Source organism: Phallusia mammillata, chromosome 7 (genome assembly GCF_965637545.1).
Source record: "Phallusia mammillata chromosome 7, kaPhaMamm4.hap1.1, whole genome shotgun sequence".
NCBI classification, from domain to species: domain Eukaryota; kingdom Metazoa; phylum Chordata; class Ascidiacea; order Phlebobranchia; family Ascidiidae; genus Phallusia; species Phallusia mammillata.
This window is the reverse complement of record NC_137258.1, coordinates 13255914-13270703: the sequence shown is the minus strand read 5'-3', so window position 1 is coordinate 13270703 and position 14790 is coordinate 13255914. Positions and strand designations below refer to the sequence as shown.

Sequence of the window (14790 nt, the reverse complement as noted above, 5' to 3'; positions counted from 1 at the left end):
ATATTATGTTACAGACGAACCATCGAAAGCAAACAATGACAAGGCACTACGTTTATTCCGTTGCAGGAATGTTTAATTAGAATGAGTTACATCGCCCTTGTTGACGGATGTTAAACGTCTTGTTTAAACAACGTTTATAATAAACTGTTGAAATAGTAACCGATCATGCTCAAGTTTATTACAATCAATGCAGAACATTTTTATTTGGATTGCTATCTTTGCAACATTTTTTAGACGAGTTTGTTTCAAGGTTTGCCTCTTTATGAACGTTTTTTGTGTCGTCTGTTCTATTTCTCGTAAAGAAACTGTTCACAACTGTTGGCAATTGAAACTTGTGTTTCTTCAAATTCACAGATTCTTCATTAGGTGGTTTGGAGTCATTGTCATCCAAGTCGTCTCCGCCAGACAAAGACTAACCCAAAAAATATACATGTTTCGTGCACTTCAGAAAAAAATGCAAAACAGAAATTTCCTACCTTATCACCATAACTAAAAGAAGCATCGTCAAATAAAACTTTTGAAAGTGGATAACCTCGAACATCATAGTCAAAATATATCAGAGTTGCAAGGCTTATGCCTTCTACAATACCTACAATATATTTATAATTGTAGGTAGATTAGATTAAATATAAATACACGAAAAATTTAATATGCAGTGACCTACCAACAGCTATTAAAAGTACAGCAAGTCCAAAGTAATTAAACTGGGCAGGTGAAGGAAGTGTGGAAAATTTGGTAGTTGGACCTAGCGATATGAAAAATGATTTTTAAGACTTAAGGTACTAAAATGGCACGAAATTACATTTAATCTTACGGGAAGTCGTTGTAGTAGATTGTGTGGTCGTAGTAGTTGTGGTTGTAGGTAAGGTTGTCGTGCGTGTAGGCGGAACTGGTGTCGTGGGAAGCGGAGGTATGGTGGTTGTAGTGACAGTTTCGTTTTTGATAATCTTCAAATGTTTCTAGCAAAAAGTTACGACTCAATATATTTCTGTATTGATCACCTTCACTACACGACATACTGTTGTCGATAAAACTAAACAGCTGATACAATAATAATTATTTCTTCTTACCTTAAGGGTGTGAATTACTTCAGTTACGGGTGTTCTAATAGTAAAGGTCAAGCCACAATAGCTTATTATGTCACTGCGACCCCTGATGTTCACTTTCCCGACTCCAATTAAAACTGGAATAATGTCACTTTCGCACAGTCGTTTTGCGGAAGGTTTTGGATCATCTACAGAATATCCATCGCTGATAATGAACAGTATTTTTCGAGGAATTATCGGATCTTTTTCGCCATCAGTGCTAGATCCGGATAGCAATCTTCCCAATGCACTCTTTTTAGAGGTCAAACTAGAAAGAAACTTTTGAATGTTATAATAATCGCACCATGTACAAAAGCTTAATTATTTGACTACATGATAAAGTTGTGTACATATCCAAAACAGGTTATTGATTTATAGAACTACTTACTCAAACTGTTTTAGTCGAGCAAAGTCGAGTGCGTATCCAATGTAAGTGGAATCCATAGCGCTGCTTAAACCATCCATAGTGCTATAAAAGCGCTCCCTCGTTTTGCTTGCATCACTTATGCTGCTTAACACCGTGGTTTTAGAAGCAAACTTCAACAGACCAAATCTACTTGGCACACTTTCTTTGGTTCCAAACAAACTAGAATAATGTAATATATAACTAAAATTATACATTTTATTCGAAAATACGTGCACGGTGCTTCTCAGATGACGTTATGACATTTTGTGCCACCTTGAATACTCTAAACTTGTTTACACACCCTTCCTTGAGCACAAATGCTGCCCGTCCAGACAATATAAAGGTGAGAGCAAGCACGAAACATCTCCAAAATTGTAATATTCGACGAAACAATGTTAATAAATATTATGCTTTATTATACTTTTGCAGATGTGTAGTGTAAAATAGACATGTACCGAATCGGCTTAATTTGGGTTCGGCTGGAACCGAACATTCGGCAGTCTTTGCTGAAACAATTCTGCTGAATCAACCGAATTCATGACGTCACGCAAAGTCGTACGCTGCGCGTTTGAAATGAAAAGTTTTTTCTGCCACGAAAACTCACTATCATTTTAGTTATGGGGTTTAATGTTGCCACGGCCATCGTTGCCAGCCTGCCACTGAATTACTGACTTTTTGTCTGGAGTGGGAAAAACGATAATGTTTTAAATATATTAAATTATGGCATAGTTTAAACTTTAAAAGATTGTGTGGTACCTTATTAGGCTGAGCAGAAAAAAAACACGTTTTGCGATTTAAATTTATGTTCGTAAAAGTGTTGTTGTTGCCCGAATCGTAACAAACTATTTGGACGAGACCCAATCTTCGTAAAATGGCCGATTCGGCAGAATAAAATCAGCAAACCGGATTTTCGGTACATCATTATATAGTTTAACAGTATCATTTACCGCTTATTGTCTGCTCCAGCCTCTTCTGAGAAAGAAAAGTATTTTGTGGTAAGTTTCACCCAAGCAGAGATGACACTAAAATCATCGGACAAAAGACTGGACGACACATCAATCAAAAACACAACGTCAGCATCTGTACGTATAGTCCTGGGTAAATTTATACATTTTCGGCTTTTACACGGCATCAAAAGGTCGCAAATTAACAATAAGTTTTTACCCAGTAACGCAACAAAAAAACCTCGAAACGTAGATACAAAATTTGGTAACTAACTTATATAAATAATTGGTTATAAAATCGCACACCGTCGATCTTATTAAACATCAAATGCGGCGTCCAACGTGCATGAAATCCTCTTCCATTATTGCCTCCGTCTGTTTGAAATGCAACGAGCATTGATTCCTCAGTGCTATTCACAACTGGTAGCTTTTTCGACGATCGCAGTGGACCACTATGGTACATTCAGACGTTTAGGTGTGTACACTCGAAACAATTGGTTAAACTTAGAATTGAAGTCAGATAAACGATAAATCAACATCAAATCAAAGAAGCGCACTTCAGAAAGCGTCAAACGATTTTGTGAAAACACATTTTTGCGCTATTTTTCGAAATAAAAAATAGTCAATTTTTTGGCAAACATTTCAATGTTTAGGGTTTGCAAAGCAGCAAACAAATTAAATTTGCCAAAGTTAATATATTTACCTGAATGTTCCAAGTAGTTGTTCCATGTCAGGCTCGCTACCGTCGTATATACTAATCTTGTCAAAAATTTCCTCGGTTTGAAATTCATCAAATCTAAACCAGTTTCACTCAGTTACCGCATCATTAGCAGTTAACATTTAAATGCAAAAACTACCTCAAAAAATCTCACCTGAGTCCCAAACTGTAACCAGGCCTAGCTTTAATCAGCCAATAGCAATGAGAACCATCAGGATATTTGTCAGCAATGTAAAAAGATGGACTCCATATTGCCTTTTCAATGAGATGTTTCGTGTTGTCACATGTTGCCCGGACTTCCGCCTCTAGTATGGGCAAAGTAAGCTACATTGTAAATTTATCGCACACTATATGTACTTTAAACATAGCGATACCTCCAAACCATGACATAGGTTGCACCAAAAGTCTCTCCAAAGCGTTAGGAACCGGGGAGATGACCAGATCGGCAAATGACCGGATAACAAAGCCGTCAGACGGACGACTGGCTATATCCTGATAATAATGGAATTGTTTCGTTAGTATTGAAATGGAGACAGCCGAAAGTAAACGAGCGCGTTGTAACTTAAACAACAGATCTCAGGCGTTCACAACACATCTCGTCATTGGTGAGAGTCTGGTGAGTTTGGTCTGAGGTGAATGTGTGATAGAGGGCGTAAGGAGCACATGTATTAAAATTAATTTTGAGACTGGAATAGGGTTAGGAACCAAGTTGATTAGTTGGTCCTATTGTTATAAAACCTCACCCAAGCCTTAATAGCCCAACTCGTCAGCATTTTCACACAATTTGCTCATAAATATTCGCAAATGGTTCCCTCAACGAATTGTTTGTCCTGTTGCGGCCCTTGTACGATATTAATGTGTGGGCCTGGCCCATGTGGCACTATTTTATTTTTGATCAGACAACCACAAACAAGTTTATTTTATGTGTACCTTTGCGTACAACGAAGTAAGGCCCTCGTAGTAGATTTTAGGCTCAATGCGTGTGTTTTCGATTTTTGCAATTTGTAGTTTGCTATTGTCTGCACGTTCGAAGATATCCTTCAAATGTTTTCTATAATTTTCTTCATTGATTACATCCTTTCTTCTGTCAGAACTTGTAAATCGTTTGGTTTAATATCAAAACTTACAAACAGAAGTTAGTCTCTTAGGACAACGTACTGAATAAAGTTACGAAGTTCCTTCTGACGATCTTGCGTCTTCGTTGATTTGCCCACGAAACGTTTTCTACGATTATTCTCATTTTGTTTCAGTATTAAATCAGGGCTCATTCTTGGCTGCCTACAAATTTAAGACCAAATTGTATGTTTTATAGATTTTATGTAATACATGCCGTTGAAACACCTGTTTGGTAAAGAATCAACAATGACCGCCATTATCCAACCCCCAGCAGCTTTACACGCCTCAATTTCGTCAAACGCGTCATGTAGTAACCGAAAACTGGCGTACGGTGTTTGGAAATTGGCAATGAACACAATAAGAGTTGGTTTTAGTTGAGCCATGCCTTCAGAGAGATACATGTCTGAAACAAATGGGAAAATAAAACGTGCGCTAAAAAGGGTGCACACAGATTGTAATACCATGCCTCGTATATTTTTGAATGCATTTCGAACATCAATCGAATCAGGAGAAAGGTCGCTATGATCACCACGGTCCAGTTTTCGAAGCACGAAGTTTGTTTGCAGCGAAACTTCCTTGTCGATTAAATACTGCAAATGAGCTCTACCTCGTAGGCAGCAAGTCTGGAAGTCGATAGGATGGCGAGTAAGACCTGTAAATAGCGCCAAACCAACCCTGCTTGAGTCCTGTGTTTCTGAAACGACGCCGAGCATGTGGATACTCATTCCAACAAACTTTTTAATCGATTCAAAGTCTTCCTCCTAAATATTTAAAAAGTTAAAAAGATTATGACGAATGTTGTGCAAATTAATTAAATTAATATTCGTAATGTCGTAAATTTACTCAACTGTATGATACGCTATACATCCCATAGCATGCGTTAAAAGTCACCACAATACCTGAACAGACTTGCTATATTTTTGTGCGATAACTGATACACAAAGTGAGGAAGAAACTTGTAAACGAACAAGACGGGCAAACACCAAGCCAGTGGTTCTTGGCCTGTTGATAATTACCCCCCCCCCAAAGAGGTAATTTGACAATTTGCAGGGGTTTTGCATTATCATTTTTTTCGTGGTGTGGCTGATAATATTACTTTTTGCGAAGGAAAATTCGTCTGGGGTAACGATAACAAAACGGTTAACCACTGCGCTAAGGCATAAACGATAACGCCAGACCAGCACCTATAGGCAGGCAATTGTCATATCTGTAACAGGAAGTTCGGATTGGCTAGCCTTTTTTCACTTTACTTTCATTGATATATTACCCACAAGTTACATAAAAAGGATATTATTAAAAACGGCGCGAAGGTACTGTGGGTATTGCCCCCAAACAACTCAACACAAGACTGGATTTAACATTTAGTAAAAGTTTAGAAGAATACATTTTCCCCATAAACTGCAATTAACGATATTACGAGAAAATACAAATTAATTATTTTTTTAATTTTTGGAAGAAAAACTCACTAGCTGTTCTGTGATTCTTATGTCAAATGTATATATTTGTGATCTCAGTGTGTCTCATAAGTTTACTTTGAATTGAAAAACCTTTCATTTTTTTCCATAGGTTTCCAGGTTATAGAATTCTGCTACCTACTTATGTGTCACAGACTATGCATAACGCAATTGCGTTATGGATTTTAAACTCCTTATAGAGTTTGTTTAGATGATTTTGCTATTGCTCGTGCTCATAGAATAGAGAAAGTCTACTAACACCACCTCTCATTGGAGCCCTACAGTTAGCTAAATTCCGATAGGTAGCGCAAAGAGCACTATATCGCAAAAATGATCGCGGCTCGCGCTAATTGAGTTGGGTAAGGTATTGTTATTCAAAATACAATAAAACTAACTTTTGGCTGCTAAATAATCAACCGATAGGTACAGATTTTACGGGCAAGTTCCGCACATACCTGGCAAATATCCAGTTTCATGCACAGCTGAAGAACCCAAGTACAACCTTTACGTTCCAAAAATACACAGAACACCCCTAACTAATTCGTATCTACAGGAGTCTATAGGAGTGGCAGTGCTTAACTATATACCAGACCCTATACAAGACTCAACTGTGTTATGGTAAAACGTCATTTTAACTGGATAATTTAGTAATGTTGATCCAACAAATCCGATACATAGATGAAGTTGACACAAATTAAATCGTGCCATGTTTACTTGCACAAAATAAATGTTACTTTGACATGTCAAAAAACTCATTTACAAATACTTTTCAGTCCACAAACAAACGACGGATGTCCAAATTTGATCCGTGTGACAATTATAAAGCGAAAAGGGTTACATTGTCGAACAGTCCCTGATTGTTGTATACACGTTTTTAAAAAACGATAAGAGGAGATATAACACGAATGACGTGTTAAGTGCATATTTGATTATTCACAGGGACACATTGTTGGCCTATACCAGGTTGAAGTTTTGCTTGTCGGCATATTTGCTGCGACTTTAGTGATCGAGTGTAATTGTGTTTGTTTTAGAAATCAGATTACAGCTAACAGCTTTTGTACAGGTTTAAAATTCTTTATGTAACAAAGCGATTCTTAACTTGTTTCAGTCCATGGAACACCCAGCCCAATCAAATAAAGTTTTGTTTTGAGTTACTATATATGTTATCTTAAATGAAAATAAAATACCAACACAAATGGCTTATTATGTGGATAAAAATATTTGTACAGAATATTAAAAAATTATATGCAAACTATTTCCAGTTTATCACCAAATATAGTGGACCAACCAACAAGTCATTGATTATACAATAACTTTGTTTCCAGCATCAATTAACTGATTTTTACGTGCATATTTCTAATACGGTTGCAAGCCGGACTACTTTGCTTGGCGGGCCGGAAGCGGCCGATAGGCCGTAGGTTGCTATAACGCTTATTTGGCTCGTCAAGCATTCAGTAACATTGAAATTGCTAGTACAGCTAAGTTCTTTCAAAGATGATGAGTCTTTCCGACACTGGTAATTTACTTTATGAAGTAACGCAATACTAGACTTTACCCAAGTTACAGGGATCAGTATGGGATATAAATCGTTGTACAAAGGGTGTTTTTAAGGGTGACTTTTTTAAAATTCAAACGTCGTTTGGTACGACATGACTCATACCTTTTTAGTAATAAAGCTGCAAGCAACATGCCTCTGCGAAAATTGCATTAACTTTATGGTATAGGGCAGGCCTACACATGCGTAAATGGGTCCCCGTTGGGTTATCAAAGGCGTAGTTTGCCGCATGGTGACTTTATTGGTATTTTTGATTAGATTTTTACTCACACTGACTCCAGCACGTTGCACTAGAAATACTACGTCAGGGTGACTGCTGTAATCTTTTGGCTGCTTTAATCCTGAAATTTTGGAAATCAATATGCACTCAATAGCATCAGAATAGTAATAGTTCATAATTACTTGATTAAATTAGAAAGCCGTTAATCTACCAGTCATAAAAACATAGTGCACATGCTTTTTTTTCCAAAAACAAATATGATTTTCTTATCCAAAAACAAATATGATTTTCTTATCCAAAGAAACTAATTACGACGGGCAATTTTATACGCTCGCATACATATTCTACACTTACTAGTAGCTTTTGCATTAAATAACTGTTTATAGTCACTCACCTTTAACGTATATGCAGCCAAGAACAACTATGCAAATTACCACAAATAAAAATCGTAAACACTTAGTCCTCATTGCAAACACAGTGTAAAAAGAATAAATAAATATTTGTGTTTTGCACTTGCATTGCCTCAAAACAAGTTCACCAGATGCCTTGAGAACAATATGCATTATTGCGTCACTGGCTGTTGACCAACATGACAACAAAACCAAAACAGCCCATTTCTGATTTGTATTTCAACGTGTGCCTTGAATACGTTACGGCCCATACGACATGACACGAATAAATTTATTCTCATATGATGGCAGAAATACATCGGAGATACCATCACCATCGGCATCAGCTACTGCTATTGCTCCAACAGTCCCCTTTTCTTGTTCGTATATCTGGTGGAAAACATGATAATAAGCATAAGACCTAAAAGATACCGCAAGCGTAATTTGTTGCAATAACAGTGGATATTTTCATTTAACATTGGATATTTCACAACTTTACAATGCGCAATTGTTTCAATTACGAAAAGTCAGCTGCAGACAGTACACAGCTGTTTCATAGGACGTATAGTGCAGTTTGTTGGAAGTAGCAGGCTGAAAGTATTATGATTTTTTTGGAAACTTAGAAACAAGACTAAATTTCTCAACCAATAAGGTGCTCTTATACCGTAGTCGATGTATACGCCCAGTCGGTTGGATCTTGTGAATTGGCAGTGGCAACAAACGCTTTTCCCTCATCGTCACCAGACACCATTATATATGGCTTTCTAAAAGGGCAAATATTAAAATAAATCAAAATTGTAAATTTGTTGTTTATACTACACAATTTGTGCATCTCAAAAGAATTTCAATTGTGCCGTTTTGCTAAAAATGCGTCATACAATCCAGCTTGTTCCATGTTCGCAATTGGCCAGAATGCAGTCGCACTTCCAGGAGAACCTGATCCGGGAAGCCGGAAGGATTTGTAATCACCTTGCAAAAGGTGTCTGAAAAAAATAGTACATTTATTCCAATATAACTTTTCCTCAAAATATAACATACCTGATCCATGGTTGATTTTGCCAATCATCTGGTATTTCATAAGCCAATAACGCTCCAGGACTACCAAGTTGACTCCAGGTTGTACAAAGTACGTCCAAAACACCATCCATGTTTACATCAACGATCTATTACATAGTAGATTTTAGTAAGTTCTTCTATTTTCATTAAATCTTTACCATATTTTCACCTGCAAATCGAAATACCACCCGTAATTGTCTACAGCCAGATGTTGAATCGACGATGCGTCTTGCCAGTTGCTTGTTGAACTCCATGTCAAACCCAACTCAAAACTGCATTTTTTACACATTGGTACACATAGGACATAGAAATGTAGGTTTTATGAGGTTCCGTTTAAAACTACAAACCCCCTTTGCCCGATCAGCCAACGCTTAGTCCGCGTTATGTCCGAAAATACGGAAGGTTAAGGTTAGTGGGGTAAGGGTTTGTAATTAGATTATTGCTATAATAATCTGATCTCAGAAAACTTGGTTTTGTTGGCTCAGTGGGTTTAGATGACTAAACACGGGATAACAGGACTAAGTGGGCGTGCAGTTTTAGACTTTTCCGTTTTTTTATGTAGTGGGATATGAAATTCTTACCTCCAAAATCCAGCGCTTATTATAACCGGAGTATATGAACCGTCTGGTAGTTTCATGTTGTGAATGCGAAATGATATATCCTCAGTTCCTTCGTGCAGTATGTGAACTTTCCAACCACCAGTGAGTTCCTTTATTCCGGGATTTTCAAACCACACCAACTGCGATTCTGTTGCACTTGCTAAAATGTAATGCAGTTTTTAGATCACAAAGATAATTGTAAAAGCTGTATGACCCTTTACCTCCAGTTCCGTAGGCTCGCGCGGTTACAGCATCCAAGTGGCCGTCGTTGTTCATATCCTCCCACAAAACTCGATGATAAAACCACAACTTTTCATCCATGGATGAAATTAACACAGGACCTATAAAGATGCAGGATCTTTTGCTGATAAAATGCTATTAAGGTCTACATTGGTTAAATATAATGACAAAAACGCACCCAACGAGTTTGTGATATCAAGTAAAGCAATGGATCCGTTATCTTTTCCAGGTAGAAAAAATCCGCTTGCAACAGCCCAAATCCTATTGTTAAATACTCCATCTGACGAAAACACAAATACAAACGAATTTGCAGTCGATTTAACAATTGTCTTGAAATTTACAAACCTGGAACTTGGCTGACTTCATTCGGCCAAACCAGCTCATCTGTCAGCATGGCGAAGTCAAACAAAGATTGCATTTGGAATTCATTGATTCCTTTCAACTTCGTCACTGTGTCTTTAACGGATCTGTTGCAAACAATGGGAAACGATTTAGCAATGATGATGAGTGATGACGTTTCTGTATGTGGAGGTATTCTCTAAATTGTAACTCTTCGCAACCAAACTTTGCTCTTTCGCAACCAAATTTTGACCCGTACCGTGACAACAAACGGAAAAGGTATCTTGACAACGATCGCGTCCAAGGGCAACTAATCAGGTAACCTCCACCATATCCTAGAATTCAGTATAACTATTTTCTGCTTGGTGATTGTTTTAGTGCACTGGTTTCGCTATGTTTTCTGTCACCAAGCGAAATAAATCCGACATACATTTATAACTGGCAAAAACCAAGGTACGGTAAGATAAAACCATTTCAACAAGATGTCAAATTATTTTATCGATGATTGACAAGTAGCAGTTACTTCTATAAGTTAAACTTCTCTTTAATACAGGGGTCACCATACTACGGCCCGCGGGCCTGATGCGGCCCGCGAGGTCATTTCATCCGGCCCGCGGCCACATCGTTTGGTTTGCCAAAACGTATTGATAACATTGTAACATTCAAAAACTAATCAACTCCTTAGTAAGGAGTAGGTGTCCTTACGAAAGATTTCCTGTTGCGATATATAAAATTGATATTACCTAGTTTCAATCACAGTACGCCAGGCCCATTGAAGGCGCTATACCGAATCAGCCGGTCACCAAGCATTCACCACCATATGGCAAGGCGTAGGCTAGAAAAAAATCTTCAATGGGCCTGGCGTACTGTGATTTATATATGAGTGTGCCGTGATCGCTGGTCTGCATAGACGCTTCAGGGCTGATCCCAGTTATGAATTTATGTTCATCTTACCTAGTTTCAAGTGTTAATTGTGCGCAAACAATTGCTTTCTTTTGTTACTTGTGACGTAATACACTAGCATTGCTCGTAAGAAGAGACTAACTATACAATATAACAGTCGCATTACCAGGTTTTAAATGGGATTGTAGAAAGACCATATCTTCGCACCCCTATAAGAACTGTCTCGCGGGCTAGGTTTGGAAAGACTGCGCTATGACATGCAAACTATGCGGCCCGCGCGAATCATTATGAAACTTATCCGGTCCGCAGTAAAAAAGTTTGGTGACTCCTGCTTTAATACAATGAACTATATAAACAACTTGTCAAACAAATTAAAATTAAAACTGCTTTAACTACAAAACTTACGTGTCCCCGGTAAATGCTGAGAAAGCCAGATCGTATTCTCCAACGGATTGTGCATCGGTATCCTTAAGAACGCTGCAGAACGCTGGGTTTTCACTTACTGGGATATCGTACAAAAACTTCGGCTTCGGAGAAACATCATCTGATTGAACATTGCATATGACAAGAAGCAGGACAAATACAAGTTGTAACATGTCCATATTAGCACCCCTGAAAATAATCTAATTTTCAGATAAAATTGTACTCATTACTGAACAAAAACATCATATCCTGTGTGAAACCGCAGACAAATACTGGCAACTTTGTTCGGCAAACACGGTTTATGTACAGCAGCTTTCGTTTCACACGCGTTGTCAGCACAAGTTTATCTACAGTTGTTTCGTAACCGCATGTTGCGTAACATAATCCAAACAATTCAAAGGAGAAACGAAAATGCATTCGTTGCAACAGGACCAAAATTCTGACTTCATGTGACAACTGCAAACTTATGCGTATGGCACATTTCGAAATTCACAACAGTAAAGTAGGTACCGAAGATATAAAGAAACTGTTCCTCAAGGGGCCAAAAGTTTTGTAATCCAGGATTACCGCTCAAACCATAGGCGTAATAGGTGTGCTTTTCAAACTGGGATCCACGAAGCGATTTTGGGACCGCTAAGAGCTTCATCTACAAACAATCAGCCTATTTTAGGGTTACCATATTCGATGATACATATTCAATCCCTGACAAATTTGTCTCAGTTGTATTAACCTTTTTTGCGATCCAAACACTTCTATTGCGGAATAAATTGAGAATATTGGGGCGACAGGAGAAAACGTTAGATACGATGCTCTCTGTCTAAACCAGGGGTCGCCAACCTTTACTACTCAAAGAGCCACTCGGACCAGTTTCACGTGGTAAAAAAACACTGGGAGCCACAAAGTCGATTTAAAATTTAAAATAAAATGCAAAACGTTTTTAGTCTTATGACATTCGACTTTTTGTTGTTGTTTAGCTAGTGTTTCATTGCATATTAGACACACTGGTATACTAGTCTCGTCAGCAGAGAAAACAACTTTACGTAGCGTTGCATATTCTGTTTTTGCAGATTTGTATTCCTTTGTTAACGCGTTTGTTACGTAACAATTAACAAACAGCTATTGTTACGCGCGCACACACACTGCAAACAAATACAGTATTGTCTCATATTGCGTATTAACCAGCGCGCCGCCAGTTTGCAGACTTCACGTTTGATGGTATAGAGATGGGGTTGCAGGTAACTACATCAAGCGAGTACAGTCATGCTACTGCACTTCAATTTTCGTGTTCGACTTTTGTGTTCGGCATAATCGTCACATAATTTTTGTTCAAATGTACAACATTTGGTAAATTCAAAAACTGAGCCGCATCAGAGGGATCAAAGAGCCGCATGCGGCTCCGGAGCGGCGGGTTGGCGACCCCTGGTCTAAACCTTGTCAATTAACTTTCTGTGTAAGCTTCTGTTTTTTGACTATATTGGGCTAAGCTCACTACTCTCACCATCCTTAAAACAATAAGTAAGCTTACATGTATCAGGGGTCGCCAACCTTTACCACTATAAGAGCCATTCGGACCAGTTTTTATGTGTCACGACATTGGACTTTTTGTTGTTAGTTGGTTACTTGCATATTAGGTACCCTTGGCAAACCATTTTCGTCAGCAGTGAAAGCAAATCAAACTTTCCGCGTTCCCACGTAGCATTGAATGCTGTGTTTTCTTCAGACGCGGATTTTTAGTTCTGTATTTAACGGGGATTGTAAGACAACTAGTAACAAACAGGTATTGTTACGCGCGTGCACACACTGCAAAACCAAACAGTCACTTGCGCGCAGCCAGTTTACTTCTTTTCATTTCATGGTACAGACGCGGTTATAGCTATCTACTAGAAACTTTCTCCTTTGATACATTAATTTCATAATATACATTTATACATGTATATATATATATATTCTTAAATTCCGGACTTTAAGTACATTTTAACATTTCTACCTGACGCAGATTAAAACGCTAAATTCCCTGACATGTCAGGGGAAATCCTGACGCATGGCAACCCTGGCCCTATTTTATGTCGGATCGTGCGAATGGATGGGGAGAGTCTCCATTATCGAACAATGCTCCTTTATTTCAATTAAAAAAGAATTCGATTGTTCGAGCATACTGAGTTTTTTATTTTGTCTGTGGTGTCATACAAAGTAAAAATAAAACACAAGTAATCCAACCGATTGTTACGCGATAGAGCCCCATGGATGCCATTTTGTGTCCAAATTAATACAGCAGGCATAGGCGCCGAGTAGGCGGTGGCGAGGTGGCCCCGCCACCTTTGGTTTGTCTGATTTTTACAACCTGGTGGGCTTTAACGCGAATTCGATCGGCCAAATCGAATAAAACTTTTGGGTTCTGACATTTGAGAGTGATAATGCACGCTGAATGCAAATTTTTAAAGTTTGAAAAATCAGCGGTCAAATTTACACGAAAAAAAGCAATTTAGCTGTAATTTACGTTAACATGTTAGAACCCGATATTTTCATGTGTTATATATATAGCTTTAGTTTGTAGCAGTGGTTTTCAAAGTATGGGTCGCGCAGGGTCAAAAAATGGGTCGCGCTATGGTGATTCAGTTCTGCCCAAACGAACTTTTTTCATTTCATTTTTAAAGTATTTTTAACACTCTATCATGACTGAATTATTGCATCATAAGCATTTTATGTGGCTTCAGTAACTTGGAGTATTGCATCATAAGTGGTTTTCTGAGAGTTTTGATGGCAGAGTATAGCCATAGCCAAGTACAGCCTCACTCAACCACGTTGTACAGTAAAATAAGCCAATCATTACCGCATACAGACAATAGCCTTCCAATTTTATAGTTACGCACATGGCGATTGTAACGTCATAGTACGGGTAATAATAGGACAAGTTAATCATGCGAAACTGAACTTGGAGATGTAACAGTTGGCGTTCAAGGATGAGTAAATATTCGTACAAGGAAAAAAAATATATTTTTATTTTGAGGCTTGGGTCGTGGGATGCTCATAAAGCTCAGATTTGGGTCGCGCTCAAAAAAGTTTGAGAACCACTGGTTTATAGGAAGGAAATTTGAAAACATTTTACTCAAAGAGACTTTTACCGTCTTGGACTTATAGTCAGATTAATTTCAGGGCTTAATAAGCGTTTAAGGCTTTGATAAAGCATTATAAGTGAAAAATACAGAGTTGTAATTGAATCCGGGGTTTTTCGACAAAAGGTGTGCACTTACGCAAAACTATTGCGTACGTTTGGAATCCTGCTACAAAGCGAGAAATGATGTGAATAGATTTGACTACAAATTTTAAATTTGTGTAATTTTCC

General features: G+C 38.0%; 2 protein-coding genes across 2 annotated transcripts; both read right to left on the bottom strand.

Moving 5' to 3' along the window:
• Positions 1–184: 184 nt before the first annotated feature.
• LOC145239007 (uncharacterized) lies at positions 185–7674 on the bottom strand. The gene is made up of 16 exons (XM_080102304.1): positions 7549–7674; positions 4736–5030; positions 4495–4672; positions 4312–4431; positions 4084–4246; positions 3528–3645; positions 3308–3458; positions 3139–3231; positions 2742–2887; positions 2439–2571; positions 1474–1671; positions 1071–1323; positions 815–959; positions 665–754; positions 477–589; positions 185–412 (listed from the first exon to the last, which is right to left on the bottom strand). The coding sequence occupies exons 1-16, from the start codon at positions 7672–7674 to the stop codon at positions 185–187; spliced, it is 2550 nt and encodes an 849-aa protein (XP_079958430.1).
• A 440-nt stretch (positions 7675–8114) lies between these two features.
• LOC145239006 (uncharacterized) lies at positions 8115–11626 on the bottom strand. The gene is made up of 10 exons (XM_080102303.1): positions 11430–11626; positions 10128–10249; positions 9961–10062; positions 9764–9883; positions 9525–9702; positions 9113–9215; positions 8926–9050; positions 8766–8870; positions 8552–8651; positions 8115–8277 (listed from the first exon to the last, which is right to left on the bottom strand). The coding sequence occupies exons 1-10, from the start codon at positions 11624–11626 to the stop codon at positions 8149–8151; spliced, it is 1281 nt and encodes a 426-aa protein (XP_079958429.1). The 3' UTR covers positions 8115–8148.
• Between the last annotated feature and the right edge of the window lie 3164 nt (positions 11627–14790).